Consider the following 17,911-nt stretch of genomic DNA (forward strand, 5'->3'; position numbering starts at 1 on the left):
TACATCACATTGAAATTCTCAGGTCCCTATTAATGAACCCAGAAAGTTAAGAGTTGTGTTATGCCATATATGGAGCATGATGGAAGAATGAGGATTTTCTCCTCAACATAGACAGTTTGTGTTGATTAACTCCTGTTCTGTACATGACTGCTTGCTCAGGGGTTTCATATATTAACCTGCTTCAGCAAAGTTGCGCAGTGGATCGTCGCACATCACCCAACCGTTGTGAGCCAGGAAGTGACGCGTCTTGTCTGGCTGGTCTAGCAGCTGCATCTCCTGCTCCAGAGTCATGTCCTGATATGGGAAGGTGAAATACCTGGGACAGACGGATGAAAAGGATTAAGATAAGATGTCATCCCATCTGATCTGAGTAATGGCATCTCAAATATATAGTAAATGTGGTTTCAAAAGTATGTGGACGTCTCTTCCTTCTTCCCAGCCTTCTACCTCCATGTATTGTACTTAACTTAAATTCCATCTTTCTCCCTCCTTCACCCATCTCTTTATGTGTTACCTGGTAACCAGAGGGTTTTTCCTGTTAACAGGACCAAGTTTGGGGCCATGGTCTGCCAGACGCTCATACGCTACGTTTCCCACAATGCAGTTGGCAGCCTTAAGGAAAGAAGAGGAAAGACATAGTGAACACTGAATAATACAAAGGATGCATAATGTATTTTGGGAATCCTACAACATGTCTCCAATTCCACACTACTAATACTATGCAGAATTTTCCAATATCTACACACGCATGTCCTTTCTGACTCCACTGACTACATTAACATGCACACTCATATTCCACTATTATTCAGACCATGACAATATTCTGAATAAATGATGAGGTTGCAACGGCAAGCTCCTCAAATGGACAAGATGATGCTGATAATAGGGAGGAGGACAACTAACATTATTGGGAATATGCTATGCACAGCTGCATGTAAATGGGAATGTTGGTGGAATGTTCCTTTTCATCAGCCATGTAACCAAATGAGTAGGGTCATCCATCCATCCATCCATCCATCCCTCCCTCCCTCCCTCCCTCCCTCCCTCCCTCCCTCCCTCCGTCCGTCCGTCCACCCACCCACCCACCCACCCATCCATCCATCCATCCATCCCTCCCTCCCTCCCTCCCTCCGTCCGTCCATCCGACCCTCCCACCCACCCACCCCTCAATCCATCCATCCCTCCGTCCGTCCATCCATCCACCAACCCACCCATCCATCCATCCATCCATCCATCCCTCCCTCCCTCCCTCCGTCCCTCCGTCCGTCCACCCACCCACCCACCTATCCCTCGATCCATCCATCCGTCCGTCCGTCCATCCATCCACCCACCCATCCATCCATTCATCCATCCCTCCATCCCTGGTGGTATGATGTAACACACTCACTTACCTGCTCCTGATGCTGTTGCATGCTGTGCAGTTGTTCTTCATTCAGCTCATTCAGTTTCTGTCTCAGCCAACCACAGCACTCCTCAATGTGCTGTGGGGAGGAGCTATTGAGAAAGGTAATGTAAAACAAAAAAAACATTACTCTACAATTTGCAAAGCAGAATACACACAGCTCTGAAAAAAATGGAGAATGTAATGGGTGTGGGTGTGAAGACCCAAATGCAGCACACGTAGGTAGGCACACGTCGGTAATGACTTTTATTGCACACTTGAGTACCGGACAGTTCAAAGCTGACACCGTAGACTGAACTTGCTTTGTTGAGGGTCCCGGGACAGAGGATGTCGTATGCTGTCCAGCTTGTAAAGCCTTCTGAGGCAAATTTGTGACTTGGGTAGTAATAAATAAAATTGAATCGAAGAAACGGATGAAACTTTATAAAAAACAATTGTGTTTGAGCTTGATGGAAAATTCAAGTCAGCATACCATACACATACACCAGTGGTTATGTGAGACTTTCTTTTTGCCTTTCATTTTGATGGCAGGATTGCAAAAAGTCCATTATCATCTTGAATTTTTTTTTTTTTTTTATTATAATAATACATTTAATTGGTGTGTGTCATTGTTATTCAATAGTTATTGCTAGCTTAGATTTTGAATACAGCTGCGAGCCTCCGTTTGTGACAGTTTGTGATTGCAGTGAAAATGTTGTTTTTATGTAGGAAGCATGAATAGGATAATTTGTGCAATTAATAACATGGTGTGAATTCTTGTTCTTGATCTTTTTTCAATACATTTGGAGTTTTGGCTTGAGGACTGAGACCGCTACACACATGGTGGTAGGGCTGGCTGGATTGTATCCAAAGTAACAAGACACTAACCAGTAGGTCATTTTTAATGTCAATACACATGAAGCAGACTAATGATTCTTTGCCTTGGACAGATGTCCACTCATTGCCGTTTTAATTTTCTTCTCAACTCTGAACACTCACTCAGCTAACAGAGTGGGGACTGGGCGTAGCAGATTCTCTGAACGTGGTATTTACCGAAGCATCCGCTTCACAGGGATGACATTCTGCAGCAGCCCCGCTCTATGACCCACACTGGTCACAGACACGCTTACATTTACATTTCGGGCATTTGTTGATGCTTTTGTCCAAAGCGACTTAATAAGTGCATAAATCAAAAGAAAGAAACCACAACATATTATTGCCGATAAAGTAAGAGCTAAAAAATAGAAACAAGTGTTAGGTCCTCGTCTCAGTAAAGCAGTAGCTGTTCAGCAAGGATACCTTAAGTACAACAGTACAGCTGCCCGATTATGGCAAAAATCCTAATCACGATTATTTTTGTCAATATTGAGATAACGATTATTTAACACGATTACATTTATTGAACTTTAAAAAAACGTGTCTTTTTAACAGTGGATTTCCTTTAAATTTAAATATAATACACCTGAATACACCCACAGCACGGACCGATGGCCCTGGTGTGAGTGCACCCTGACAATGAGGTTGGGCTTTTAGGGAGGGGGAGGGGCGAAAGCGCACCACTGTAAAGGAAAGGGGTGCTGGATTTATAACACATGACAAAACAAGAGCATCATTGCAAAACGCAATGCAGCAAAATGATCGTTTTATTACGATTATCTTGTTTTCATAATCCGAGGAAGCCAACATCGTAATTGAGATTACAATTTGACATTTGTTTGATTTCAGCGGTGGTGGTACCAGCCTGCCAGCTGAAGTAGAGGAGCGAAGTGCTCGCAACGGAGCGTGTGGTTTGACCAGTGTTTGAAGGTAGATGGGTGACGTTCCATCGATGGCTTTGAAGGCCAGAACCATCGTCTTGAAGGCGCTTCAAGGCTTCCAGTCTGTCAAAATGACTGAAGGCCTCCCATTTTTGCATCATTGTTAAATAAATTTGTTCAATGATGGAAAATTATCGGTTAATGCGAGCCCTCTGAAGTACTAATAATAAGGATTGATGAATGATAATGGCATAGTATCTTAATTAATGTTAATATAAGTAGAATTATTTTTTTCAACACATCTTTATTGAGATTTTAGACATGAAAATCTTATCAAATTAAATGAATCCATTCACCCCCAATCTGGCAAAAAAACAAAAACAAAAGTGAAAATATATAATATAATAAAATAATAAGATATATGTTGACTATATCTGGCTGGTTGCCAACATGCCAACCATTTTTAAAGATCGTTTTGACCCCTGGCTAGTGTTGTTGTATCCTTTTCTTAGGTGTCTTAACTATGGTTAGCCTTTCAAATGTGAAGAAAAACAAACTTTTGGTTGACAACATTGGTTTTCAAATCAGCAACTCAAAGAACTGCTAAAACTGTCGCCTTATTAAAAAAACATTGTTTGAACAATAACAACAAAATTTGAAATTTTAAGTCATACCTGTGAGGTACAAAAGTCTCCAAAGCAGAGTACATGTCCACGCTATTTCCATAGCGACGGTAGTTTGGGTCCTGAATAATTATCAGGCCTTTCTTCCCCCCAGTTTTACGATGGTCTGCCTTGGTGCCTAAAACACATACATGCAAAGATCTGTTAATGGCATCGAAATGCCTCAGCACACTAGTTGCTTTCTAAAAAATGTTGCCATCCATGATATACTGTTTCAGAAATAATGGCAATAAATGATATTTCTATTTGAAGACCATTTCACACATTGATATAATCATAACTGATGTAATAATGCAAGTACACCATTTTTGTGTGAGTGAGTCTGTCAGTCAGTAAGCCCCTGAGATGAATATAAGTCAGCCTGTGGATCCGGCAAAAATGGTCAGGGTCACATCCACATATTGTAGGATTAATCAATAATTATACAATACATTGGACTCTCCATCCACCCGATCTGATACATTTCTTGTTTAATTAAATACAGTTAATTAGAGAAGCATATTTTGTGATTGTATTGTATTGGGCTCTAAGCGCTTCCAAACACAGGAGATCTACACATTGACAGTTGTGTGTCTGGACAAATCATGTGTTTACGGAGGCTGCTGCTCTGTGCTGATGTGATGCTGACATTATTTTGAAATGTTGCAACCATTACATGTTTATATTGCTGTTGAAATCTTCACTGATCTCCAGTACAAACCATTGAGTAGTAGGGTTCTGAACTGCTCCACAGCATTGCCCACGTTGAGCTGGTAGAACTCCCACAGTTTGATCTGAGGATACACATCCTGCCACAACACACTACGGATGGCCTGATCCAATCAACATACAGGGGGGAGAGAGAGAGAGAGAATCAAACACACAGTTGATCACTTATATTCACTTTTTTTCACAATAGCTTTTATGTGCTGCTCATTATGCAAATAATAATTAAACCATGTACGTTTAACAATGCAATGGGTTTGCACAAGGTGTCCTAATCGTACAGTCAGTAAACTGAGTAAATATTCATCAATAGCAGCTGTGTTGTTTACTTATTTAATTTAGAGTGTGTTCTTTTTCCAACAACATTCACCTACTCTGCCTCTGATTGGCTCTGCGGTGATTCTTCTTTGCTGTATGCTGGTCGGGAAAAAAATCATTGTAAGGCGCACCGGTGCGACCAAGGAACATTTTTAGTTGCACTTCACTGATTTTTGGTCACACTCTGGAGCCCTGACAGGGTTTCATCAATCATGGCTAAAATAACCACTATTGTCACTTTGTTCATGTTGTGGAATTCAAGTTGTAAAAAGTCGAAGTGGTGGTAAATCACAGAAACACAGATTTACCACCTCAACCTCACCTCAAAGCATGGAGAGAGGCACTACCTGACTCTCTGGGGAGAACGATGATGGAGAGAGATGAGTTGGGGCCTGAGGTACCAAAATCCACCAATCAGACCTCGCTCATTGTCCCAGAGAGCAGATGTGGCTGTGTTGCAACAGCGTGTTTGCTGATGTGCTCTTCCCGCTGCCTGAATGCACAACACTCATACACCACCACATCGAAACTCAACCGGGCCTAACGGCACGTTCACGGTCCTATAGATTACCTGAACACAAGAGAAACGTGGTACAGGACCATTTTAGAATCTATGTGTGCGGTTGGACGGAGGGAGGTACGGTATCTGGGGTACCACTTGGGCAGAGGGCAGGTGCGGCCTCAGGTAGATAAGACCGTTGCGATTGCAGCCTGCTCGAGGTCCATGACTAAAATGGAGGTGAGGCAGTTTCTGGGACTGGCCGAACTTCGCAGACCTGACCAGTTCCTGACCTCACCCGGAAAGGTGCCTCAGATCTAGTCCAGAGGACGAAGCGGTGTGAGCTGGCGTTTGAGAGTGTGAATCAAACACTCTGTTGGGAGCCGCTCCTTCACACCCCTCATTTTCTCTCCCCTTTATCTTGCAGACGGATGCATCAAACAGGGGGGCCTGGGGGCATTTTGACCCAGCAGATACAGGGGGTCGATCGCCCTGTGCTTTACATCAGCCAGAAGCTCTCTGAGGGCATGCTGCAGTTCTATCGAGAAAGAGTGTTTGCCTATCCGGTGGGCAGTTGACACCCTGGGATAATACCTGCTGGGGTGCCCATTCACCCTCTGTTTGGACCATGCTCCCCTCCAGTGGCTCCACCGCATTAAGGATGCCAACGCCCGGTGGTATATGGCTTTACAGCCATTTAGCCATTTAGGTCAAGGTGATCCATAGGCCGGGGTGCAGATGGTTGTGGCTGACTTCCTCTCTTGCTCCCATGGGGAGGGGGAGTTGGTTGGGTCAGATGGCTCCCCGGCCTAAGTCGGGCAGTGGAGATATTTTTAATTGTAATTTCTATTTTGTACTCTATTTCTATTTTGTACTCCTCATATAACCCTCAGATTGAGGGCATAAAAGGAAAGTATAAGCTTGGAAGCCCTTGTATGGTAGTTTATTCATTATTAAGCTCAAAAAGTATCAGGGTTTTCTTCAAGAAGGACACCGCATCAGCCCGGAGAGCTAAGATTCAGCCCTGCATCCACTCACTACTAATAAGACTTCAGGCTAACTCAGCAAAGGAAGTTCCTGACTATTGGTCCCACATTTTAACAGAGACCTGGCTCCATCGTGGCATCCAGGATCAAGCTGACCATTGCCATCAGTGTGGCACCTTGTATGGCAGCCTCTGTCATCAGTGTATGAATGTTTGTGTGAATAGGTGAATGACACGTAGTGTAAAACACTTTCAGTGGTTGGAAATAGTAGAAAAGTGCTATATAATGCAGATACATTTACCAAATCTTTTATTTCATATTGGCTTTGCTGAAGTTCATGGCCGGTCAGGTTACTAATGCAGCTCAGCCACCGATCAGCTGATTAGCGGTCTCTCTAAAGGTTGAACGGAAGATTCAACCAGTTGATACATTAAATTTTGAATTGAAACTACAGAGTTCCGTGATGCTGGAACACGCACCAACCCATCATGGAACCGGCAACAGTGCCCCCAGCGCTGTGGAGCATTTGTGAGTATTATTTATATATATAACAGTTAACCACTGAAATAATTCCAATGAAAAAAGAAAAGCATTTCATGTTTTTTTTTTAAACTTGAGCTGTAAATTACATTTAAATGTTTTAATTCCATGTAACATTTTGTCAGGCAAGTGTATTGGTCTTTGTTACATCTCAATGACAGGGCATGATGTTAAGATTAATTAATGCTGTCTAAAATATGATCCACATATTGGTCACATGTGTATCCTCTCTACAACACAGCCATGACATATTGACCCTTTTCATAGTGTGTACAGCTGTGCAGTGTGTGTCCTGCTGAACTGGGCGGACTCACATTCAGATGGCTATCATTGGTGATATCAGCAGGAAGTCCCTTAGTTTTGTATCGTCCCTCTTCTACTCTGGTAGTTATATGCCAGATAGCTCTATCTAAGACCCAGGCTGGTCGCAGGTGGGGAGAGTTCACCAGGTTGTACCCACACTCCGGATGTTCTTTGATCCACACACTGTTAGCAGCTGTGAAAGAAAAAAGAAAACTGAATCAGAATGATCCCCAATTACCAATTTTCACCAAAAGAAGAAATACATCAAACAGATAGCGGTAATGTTAGGAGTGGCCAAATGTTTGTTACATTCTGAGAAAACGGAAACAACAGCAGGGCTCCAGAGTGCGACCATTTTGGTCGCAAATGCGACCAAACTAGAATCCTCTATGGTAGTTACAATGGAGAAAGGAAAAAATATATATACAAAATTTAATTCAATAATTTACCACCAAGTGGACTACTCATTTCATTGGAAGAAATTACTAAAAACAATTTAAAATTTTGCAAACAGAGAACAATACCTAAGCTTACAAAACAAAAGCAAACAAAAAATTAACCAACATAACAAACAAACAAAAAAAACAAAAAAACAAGAAGTCAGATTTTATACTATCAACTTTCTAACACCATCTTTTTTAGTTTGTTTTTAAAAGTACTTCTGCTTTCCAGTGATACTAGCTCCAATGGTAGCTTGTTCCACTCTGCAACAGCTCTGTACATAACTGTTCTCCTAAGTGTGTTGGTTCTCGGCAGAGTTAATGTGAATCTGTTTACTGCTTGTCTTGTCTCATGGTTATGTCTGTTTTTAGTTGGCATTAGCTGTAAATATAAGCAGTTAGGTTTACCAACTGTATTCTTACTTGTAGTTCCTAAAATCTCCAAAATTAGAACAGGGGCCAGAGCTTTCAGCCATCAAGCTCCTCTTCTGTGGAACCGTCTTCCGGTTCTGGTTCGTGAGGCAGACACTGTTCCCACATTTAAGAGTAGACTTAAAACCTCTCTTTGACACTGCTTATAGCTAGGGCTGGCTCAGGTTTGCCTTGAGCCAGCTCTTAGTTAAGCTGCTATAGGCCTAGACTGCTGGGGGATTATAGTGACACACTGAGCCTCTCTCTCTCTCTCGCGCGCGCTCTCTCTGTGTATGTTCCCCCTGGTCTTGTTTGCCTCTTACCGCCAGTATTTTTAATTAAAGTAATTTACTAAAATCGGCATCTCTACTGTTACTAACTTGACTACTCCCGGGATCACCCCCAGGAGTCTGGCTATGCTTTCTGGTCCAGCAGAGTCCACTGAGGTCCTGACTGATGCAGACTGCTAACTGGTCTGACGCTGGAAACATCATATTGTAGCTCCACCTGCCCGCTGTGTGACTGCTCAACTACTCCTGCTCTCTGGTCTACAGCGACGTGGTTGGGATGGACCATCTCGGCGTGGTTGTGCCTGCTGCCATGGACTACTACTGTTGATACTATTGCTTCTGTTAATACCACCACTACTGTTAATGCTACTACTACCATACTACCAACACCAAATGCAGTGGGAACCCAAGGGCCTGGGAGATTTCTGCCTAAAAGCCAGCCTGCCTAAAAGGCAGTTTTTTCTCGCCACTGTCGCTGTAACGCTTGACTCTTGAAATTTTGAGCGTATTCTAGCCCCCTCCCCACCCCAAAAAAAATGTAACAGTTTATTCATGGTAATGTTAATTTGTCCAATTACTTTTGAGCTCCTCAGTTGTATTATTTCAAATCCAATGTGGTGGCATGTAGAGCACAAATCATGAAAATTGTGTCACTTTCACAAAGACTTCTGGGCCTAACTAATTAACACTGTTGCCTCGCTGGATGGGACGTTCGAGTATAAAAACAACAAAACAAAGATGGAACAATCAATGTACTGTAGCCCACAGCTTACCCCCAACCTGATCGTTTTTGTGACACACACCCGCAGAGAAGCCATCTGTGATTATCGTCAACTCCATTTTGAGAAATTTGAAATTAGCTGCATCAGCAATGTGTCCCAAGGGCCAGAGCAGGCCACATTGAATCCCAATTAAAACTGCTTGCTAAGGATAATCGTGAATATAGTAAGATTGTAATGATGACGACAATCAATTATGCCAATCAGTGGTCACTAAAATTAATGTGGCGTCGGTGTGAGATTATGCAAAAACCTGATCAGTGTTGACATACATGTACATCCACATGTCATCTTTCCACCGCTGGCTGTCAAGGTGGTGTCCAGATAACCATGTGGGCTTTGTAGATAACTGGCAACATTTCTGGGGTAAACCTGGTCTGATTGGGCAAGATGGCATTCACCCAGGGTGAAAAATTCCAAATACACAGTGGTTTTCGGGGGAGACCGATTTTCCACTGAGCATGTCACATGCACATGTTTTCATTAGATTATCGTTGCCTACTGTCAGGCAGGGGCGTCAATTGGGTATGGCAAGGTATGGCAGCTGCCACACCTTGGCTCCAGGGGAAAATGTAAATATTTGTTTTTTTTTAATACATTTATGGAATTACTGTGTCAATTTGTATTGATTAATCTATTATTTAATACATATTAATTAACTTCAAGTGAAAATCAGAACAACACAATTGATTTCTCTAGATATTATCTTTCCCAACACTTGTATCCCCCCTCCATATCTTGAAATGTGGTATCTCCCAGCCCCCCCTGAGACGACGGAGGTCAGAGCTGGGTCATTATTGTTATCACGTTTTTTATGTTTTTGTTTTGCTAAGCTAATTAACTAAAATGAAACGGAAGCAGATAACTTTAGAATCTTTTTTATCAAAAAAAAAAAAAGGCAGGTGATGGGTCCAATGTTGCCCCAGCAGCGGAGGGAGGAGGACCAGGTAGTGAAGGGATTCAGGCTGTTAACGAGGCTGTTAGCCACTCCAGCACCCTCTTCTCCCTCCCTCCCTCCCTCCCTCCCTCTCCTCTTTGCATTTGGACTTTAACAGTTTTAAGTTGACCTGGTATGTTCACGTGATATTGTTGCAATTACATAGTGAATGAAGTGAACGGAATGAGTGGAATTGTGTTTGTCAGAAAGGCTATTACTGCTCTCTAACCCTGCCGCTGGATGCGTAACGGCGCATTTGACTGAATTGATTGATTAACGTGCGTAGTTAAGTGTTTGTGTCCATAGTTATGTTAGCGGAATACGAGTGAGACTGCATTTGAAAAAGTTCACATTTTCCTAACCACACAGATAAGCTACATAGCAGATTTGTCTCTTTTGTTATGATTATTTGCTGGGCATGTATATTGATTGATACTGTAGTTAAGTCATGTGACTAGTAATTTTGCCATACATTAGCTTTGGCTGAATTGACGCCACTGCTGTCAGGCACAAATCGAATGTCTCAAGAGAGGCTTTCCAGGGAGCTCATGTCCTTTTCCAGCCCCCCTAATAATTTGAACTATGCATCCACCCTACTTTGGATGGCGCTGCTCTCTTATCCTGAAATACTTAATAGTTATTTGCGGTATGCTATACAATGTAGGCGTCTATAGTTTAATAGTAGTCCTAGACTTCAACACCATTTAAATGTTCTTCTTATGTGTTGTATTTCAGTCTGGGGCACAGCATGCAAACACAGAAATATCACTCACCAGTATGATTATAGACCACATCAGTGATGCACAGCAGGTTCCATTCTTTCTTGAACCTGTCCACCAGTGCCCCCACATCTGACCAGCTGTAGCTCTTGCCGTCAGGGCTGAATTCGGGGTTAAAGGTTAGCTGGTCTGCTAAGGAGTAACAGGACCTGGACTCTCCTAGAGTCTGCAGAGGTGTGAGGTGGACCATGTTGTATCCTGTGAGAGAAACCCCAAACGCATTATTAAGCAGATGCACAATAATGTTCAGTACAAATATTACTAATGGTTTTCTATCCTGTGTGTTATTCATAATATGTGTGTGCTACCTAAATAATGACTAACTAACTAATTCTGCAGTGCACAAGGTGCAAACAACCTATATATATATATATATATATATATATATACAGTATATATATATATACACACACACACACACACACACACACGCATACACACACAACTTAATCAAATACCCACGCACCTGACTCTTTGGCTACTCTTAATCTATCTGGCCAGTCATCTAAGTGCCCCAGACATTTGGACAGGTAGGTTTGGATGCTGATGCAATCTAATGGTAGGACATGATTGTCTGCTCCAACATGAAGGACTGGGTCAACTAAGATGTATCCTCCTCCCGACCTCCCTGTGTCTCTGTAGGGAAAAAACAGAAGACATAAATAATAACTATAAGACAAACCATATATTGAAGAGGTTCATTCAGCCTACTGATAAATATATATTTGCACTTGTTTCTCTATAGAGGCCAATAAAGTGGTATTCCTTGTACCTGAAAAACTCCATATAACACATTACAGATGACGTCACACCAACATCACGTGACACCTCTGATGAGGCTACAGAGGCAACGTAGCCGAAACTTGTCAGGTACAAGGAATACCACTTTATTGGCCTCTATAAAGAAACAAGTGTAAATATATAAGACAAACCAATATATGATTAGAAACCATTAAAGGAAAGCTGTGATGCAAGCCGTGTTTAAAACTCAAGGTTAAAGATTCATTTATTGTCATTCTATACAGGGCAGAGTGCGACTATTTTGGTTAGTGAGGTGCAACTACAAACTTGCCTTGATGCGTCTAACATTCAGCTGGTAAATGTGTGAAGCGTAATGTTTCTTCCCCACCAGCATACAGAGAAGGTCTCTTCTTCGCTGAATGTTGGTGCAAAATGTAGAATATATATATATATATATATATATATATGGCGGTTACATTTCTCAGTCCCTCCAGGATTTTGTGTCTTTTTTGTGATTGTTGCGGTCTAAAAAGCCTGATTTTATGGCAGCTTTTTTTAAAAGTTGCAGTGAAAGTTGCCATGTTTTAGGGCTTTATTTTTTCAATAATATTGCAGGATACACTAATTGATGCAGTGGGGTCATTTTTATTTTGTACCTAGAATGTAGAGGTCCAATTTGTGAGCTGTAACACTTGATATTTCTGACTGGTCACAATTAAGATTTTAGTTTATTATATAAATCCATTTTATTTATTTTAAACTCAGTTTTACAATGTTGTACATTGTTTGTGTGATGTTCAACTTAAATAATATTTAAACAAAAACTAACCTTGTGTGGTGAAACGGACGAGTGGGCGATTGAATAATTGACTGTGTAATTGACGAGCTGGATCTGATCACGCTCACCTGTGAGCAAGTTGACAAAAGGAAGTGGAAGATGCATGGACGAGAGACGCGAGGAGACCGTTTTGTGAATGGCACTCGGGGGGGTGGGGGTGCTGTTCGTGACTTATAGTGTCGCCGGCAGCGAAGACAGTTAGACAGGGGAACTTACTGTTCCCAGGTCCAGGCGGCAGACTGGATGCTCCCTGGAGGTAGACAGGGACTGGGGATTTAGTGAAGTGCCTCCATAGTGACGTGTCTGTGTTCAAAGACTGTGGCTCTGTTGCGTTGCTCTATCGATTCGGACGCCTGCTCGCTCGCTCGCTCCAGACTGCTGAAGTTTACCTTGGCGGAGCCTACCAAGCCAGACCCGACTTCTTCGTCTTGTCGCCAGACGGGGAAGTCTATTTTAATACGGACATTCTGTGTGTGTGTGTGAGTGAGCGCGTGTGTTTTTGTAGTAGTTTTTCATAGCATTGTATTTTAGTATTAAAGCCTGTAATCGACTGAAGCCGATCTGGGGGGTGTAGCCACTCTAGCTAAGCAAGCCATTTCCCCCCCATTTATTGGTTTGACCGCTCGAGTGCGAGTCGGTCCTATGTGGTGTGCTGTGTAGCCTTAGCCTAGATCTACTGTGTGCAGTGTGCTGAAGTGCCGTGTGGGGAAATGGGAAGCTAGTAATTATGGGATTGAGTGCTCCTGTGATCATTTGTAGTGTTGTGCCATAACCTTTTTGCAGTGCTATGTAATGGGTCGGGGGGTTGTGGTTTTTGCTCGGTAGGGGTGGTTATATTTATTGGGGAGGTAACAGTCTGGGTAGGCCTATACATGTTTTTAGCACTGAATTATTGATGAACTGTTAATGAATGAGTTTTGTAATATTTAATAAATACTACATTTTATTAAATATACACCTTATTACTTGGTGCCTCGGATTTCATACCGGACCATACCGGATTAACAAAGGTGGTGGCAGCGCCTACATTGTATAGCATACCGCAAATAAGTATTACACTTGTCATACCTTCACATCTCACTTAGGAGTAAAAAGCTTTAAGCTTGACAGAAATTAATTAAGGAAATCGATATCGACTGATATGAAAAACATTATCGCACTAAGATGTTTTTCCATATCGGCCCGCCCTTAATAGGGGTATATGGGTATAATATTTGTTGATGGTTCTTTGTCATAGAAATAAAGCAGGATGATAACAGCCACAGTGTGCATTTCATTTAATGTGTGCAGTTGCCATAGCGCCCTTTGCACCTGTACACTTCCATAAAAAGTAAACTGACTTACAGCAAATCCGGAGGGTCTTACCCATATTCAAAGTAGTAATTATAGGACCCAGCAATCTTGAGGTCCAGAGAGCAAAACGTATCAGAGTCATCCTCCCTTCCTGTTGGTAGGCTCCATGCCAAAACATGGAATTTGTTTCGTTCAAACTTCTGTCCTTCAAGTGGATAGTTGGTGTGAACCATGACTCTCCGCCCCTGAAGGCTCGGACCGAGGCGGAACTGGAGCTCAAATCCTGAGGAGACACAAATGTTTTCATTAACTGCTTTATCTCTACTCATGGCATCATGGAAATCTTATCTGTATGTTTTAATGTCATATTCATAAGGGGTGGGCGATATTACCTACAATTTATAACATAACATCATACAATCAAAAGAGATACTCCATTCAAAATAGGATTCTATCTATTTTTACTCTATTGGCAATATAATAGAACTTATTTTACCATATTAACGATGTGAGCTGCGATTAATGGCCACTGGCAGAATGTAGGGGGTGGGGCTATGCGTCATTGTGGATGTGTTCAAGCCTGAACTCTGATCATGCATGAGAAATGTGGGGCAGATTTGACAATGCACATTTCAATAACTGTTTGTAAAATGGTCGGCCATCGCGGCTTGGTGGTTAAACCATACCTGAAGAGTTCAATACTTTTTCATCATTTACTTGCTTAGAATGTGTAGAGCAAATTTAAAGTTGATCGGATTCAATTTTAAATTCAATTCATTCAATTCAAAATGTAGCCTACCTACCAAATTTCATACATGCATGTCAAAGTTAATGGTGGGGGCTTCTACTACTTAGAGGTCGCTTTAGAGCCAATTTGCCATGTCAAAGCCTAATTCTCAAATCATTCAGTGATGTTCACCACGTTTGACATTTGTACAAAGTTTTGTGAGTTTTGGGTTCCAACAACCTACTGAAAAAGCCAAGGATCTGGTCAACTAGGAGGAGTAAACCAAAGTATAAAACATGACATTTGGTGGTGCAACAAGGTGGTGCAACAAGGTGGTCTTCGAAAAAGACTTTGCCTTAGAAATTATGGCCAGAACCTTTATCATACCTGAGAAATTTACGGCCAATTGGACCATTTATATTCAAGTTAGACCAACTTCCTGTTTTATGAAAAAGATGTTTTTCCCCCCGCATGGCCAAAACCACATTGTTGCCTGAAAATGTAAATGTTTATTAATTTTCCATTGTACAGGTCTTAAGGCTGTCTTGACCACATTTTAAGTAGGTCAGATAAAAAGTGTTGGAGTTAAAATACAACCATCCCGTAACTGCCGACGTCAAGGCAAATTATTGAAGATGAAGAGGCCATACGCATTAACATACTAGGCGACCCTGCATATCCACTGCTCCCATATCTCATGAAAGAATATGTTAACAGGGGAAGCACTGTCCAGGAGCAGTACTTTGGACTATCTTTGTGCTGAGCAAGGATGGTGATAGACTGTGCATTTGAGAGACTAAAAGCCCGGTTCGGAGCCCTGAGAAGGACCATGGACATTAATCTGTCTGATCTTCCCTTTGTGATTTATGCATGTTTCGTGCTGCACAACGACTGTGAGGCTTCCAAGGACATGGTAGACGACAACAGCGTTGCTGAGGCATTTCAACACGCCAGACACACATCTTCCTCTGGGATGAGAAGACACTTTATGGGGACGGTGAAGCGCCCTTATACATGGCTGGCAGAGGAGACTGCATGACATCAGAAGGGAAGAGGGTCAGGAGAATCCTCACTCAATTCCTGGATCCATAAATTTCCATTGTGTGTGCGTGTGTGGGGTTCTTGATATATCAGACAGTATGACATTGTATGACAGTTTAAAGTTCTCATCGTCATAGTTTACAATATTTTGACTATGTTCATCACAGACCTAAAAACTGTGTGCCTCTTACATGCCAGTACTTAGGCAGTATGTTTTGGCTACATTTCAAGGTGTTAAGCATTTAAATGTGCATGTTAAAGCAAATATGTTTACAGTTTTCTGTTCTTTACATTGTACATGTTTACATGTAACTTCGATGTAATGTATTGACATTGCCAATTGTAAATATTAGTTGTTTGGTAGAATGCCATTATCCACATAAAGAATGAGAAATTCTAAATTGTCCTGTGTGAACGCTGTAGGAGCCAAAATGAGTTTGTCTGTGTTATTGTTTGTTTATCCTAAACACGCTCATTTGGTTTCTATTATTTCTGGTAATTAACACCTAGGTGTGGTTTTCCCTTTATTTACCTGTTCAGTTGCACTGCGGGGCTCTTTAGACAAAGAGGGTGAGTGGGGCTCCGATATTTTCTGTTGACCGTGTTGTATTGTTTTCATATTTTAACATAATTTGCCTTAAATACTTCAAAACGGACCTGGAGTGATGAATGAAATCAACAAGCGCGTCACAATTAAGAGCCCGCTGAGCCTCTTAGTGGCATTAAACAATTCAATAATAGTCGCTACAAATGCTTTCTAAAATGTCTGAAAATTTTTCAGACATTTTAATTCTGAAGAGATCTGACACTTGACACAAAAATCAAATTGCCTTTTTGTCATTAATCCAGAAAATCAGACAAGCATAGTAGTGCAAATAAGTGGCATCTGTAGTGCAAATTGTCAAATATATAAAAAAGGCATATTTCAAGTAAACTTAGACTTAAAGAGGAATTCACAAATTGACAAAAGTAGTGCATATAAGCTGCCTCTTCAGTACTGCTGTTCAAGCCAAAGTCACTTTTCAAGTAAAAAAAAAAAGCCATTCAAGTAAAAAAGACTTCAAGAGCCCTTAACTCAAGGCAACCTATATACACTCAACAAAAATATAAACGCAACACTTTTGTTTTTGCTCCCATTTTTCATGAGATGGACTTAAAGATCTAAAATTCATTCCAGATACACAATATTACCATTTCTCTCAAACATTGTTCACAAATCTGTCTAAATGTGTGATAGTGAGCACTTCTGCTTTGCTGAGATAATCCATCCCACCTCACAGGTGTGCCACATCAAGATGCTGATCTGACATCATGATTAGTGCACAGGTGTACCTTATACTGCCCACAATAAAAGGCCACTCTGAAATGTGCAGTTTTGTCTCACAGCAAAATGCCACAGATGCCACAAGCATTGAGGGAGCGTGCAATTGGCATGCTGACAGCAGGAATGTCAACCAGATCTGTTGCTCGTGCATTGAATGTTCATTTCTCCACCATAAGCCGTCTCCAAAGGCGTTTCAGAGAATATGGCAGTACATCCAACTGGCCTCACAACCGCAGACCACGTGTAACCACACCAGCCCAGGACCTCCACATCCAGCAGGTTCACCTCCAAGATCGTCTGAGACCAGCCACTCAGAAAGCTGCTGAAACAATTGGTTTGCATAACCAAACAATTTCTGCACAAACTGTCAGAAACCGTCTCAGGGAAGCTCAACTGCATGCTCGTCGTCCTCATCGGGGTCTTGACCTGACTCCAGCTCGTCGCCGTAACAGACTTGAGTGGGCAAATGCTCATATTCGATGGCGTCTGGCACGTTGGAGAGGTGTTCTCTTCACGGATGAATCTCGGTTTACATTGTTCAGGGCAGATGGCAGACAGCATGTGTGGCGTCGTGTGGGTGAGCGCTTTGCTGATGTCAATGTTGTGGATCGAGTGGCCCATGGTGGTGGTGGGGTTATGGTATGGGCAGGCATCTGTTATGGACGAAGAACACAGGTGCATTTTATTGATGGCATTTTGAATGCACAGAGATACCGTGATGAGATCCTGAGGCCCATTGTTGTGCCATACATCCATGAACATCACCTCATGTTTCAGCAAGATAATGCACGGCCCCATGTTGCAAGGATCTGTACACAATTCTTGGAAGCTGAAAATGTCCCAGTTCTTGCATGGCCAGCATACTCACCGGACATGTCACCCATTGAGCATGTTTGGGATGTGCTTGACCGGCGTATACGACAGCGTGTACCAGTTCCCACTAATATCCAGCAACTTCGCACAGCCATTGAAGAGGAGTGGACCAACATTCCACAGGCCACAATTGACAATCTGATAAACTCTATGCGAAGAAGATGTGTTGCACTGCATGAGGCAAATGGTGGTCACACCAGATACTGACTGGTTCTGAGTCCCCAGACCCCCAATAAAGCAAAAAAAATGCACATTTCAGGGTGGCC

General features: G+C 42.1%; 2 protein-coding genes across 3 annotated transcripts in view; both read right to left on the bottom strand.

Annotated features, from left to right (window-relative positions):
* Positions 1 to 17,911, bottom strand: part of LOC311012784 (ADAMTS-like protein 2) — a 233,954-nt gene that overhangs the window by 62,428 nt on the left and 153,615 nt on the right. The window lies entirely within an intron of this gene.
* The window catches only part of agla (amylo-alpha-1, 6-glucosidase, 4-alpha-glucanotransferase a), a 73,335-nt gene that overhangs the window by 26,957 nt on the left and 28,467 nt on the right, over positions 1 to 17,911 (bottom strand). For both annotated transcript variants that reach the window (XM_084008425.1, XM_084008426.1), the window contains exons 3-11: positions 13,753 to 13,963; positions 11,275 to 11,444; positions 10,803 to 11,006; positions 7,184 to 7,365; positions 4,522 to 4,633; positions 3,813 to 3,939; positions 1,392 to 1,494; positions 515 to 612; positions 177 to 316 (exon numbers count right to left, since the gene is read on the bottom strand). In XM_084008425.1, the coding sequence (XP_083864551.1) occupies positions 177 to 316; positions 515 to 612; positions 1,392 to 1,494; positions 3,813 to 3,939; positions 4,522 to 4,633; positions 7,184 to 7,365; positions 10,803 to 11,006; positions 11,275 to 11,444; positions 13,753 to 13,963 (1,347 nt within the window). The remainder of the gene's footprint in view (positions 1 to 176; positions 317 to 514; positions 613 to 1,391; positions 1,495 to 3,812; positions 3,940 to 4,521; positions 4,634 to 7,183; positions 7,366 to 10,802; positions 11,007 to 11,274; positions 11,445 to 13,752; positions 13,964 to 17,911) is intronic.

The sequence above is a fragment of the Eutrigla gurnardus genome (assembly GCF_963514095.1).
Source record: "Eutrigla gurnardus genome assembly, chromosome: 4".
NCBI classification, from domain to species: Eukaryota; Metazoa; Chordata; class Actinopteri; order Perciformes; family Triglidae; genus Eutrigla; species Eutrigla gurnardus.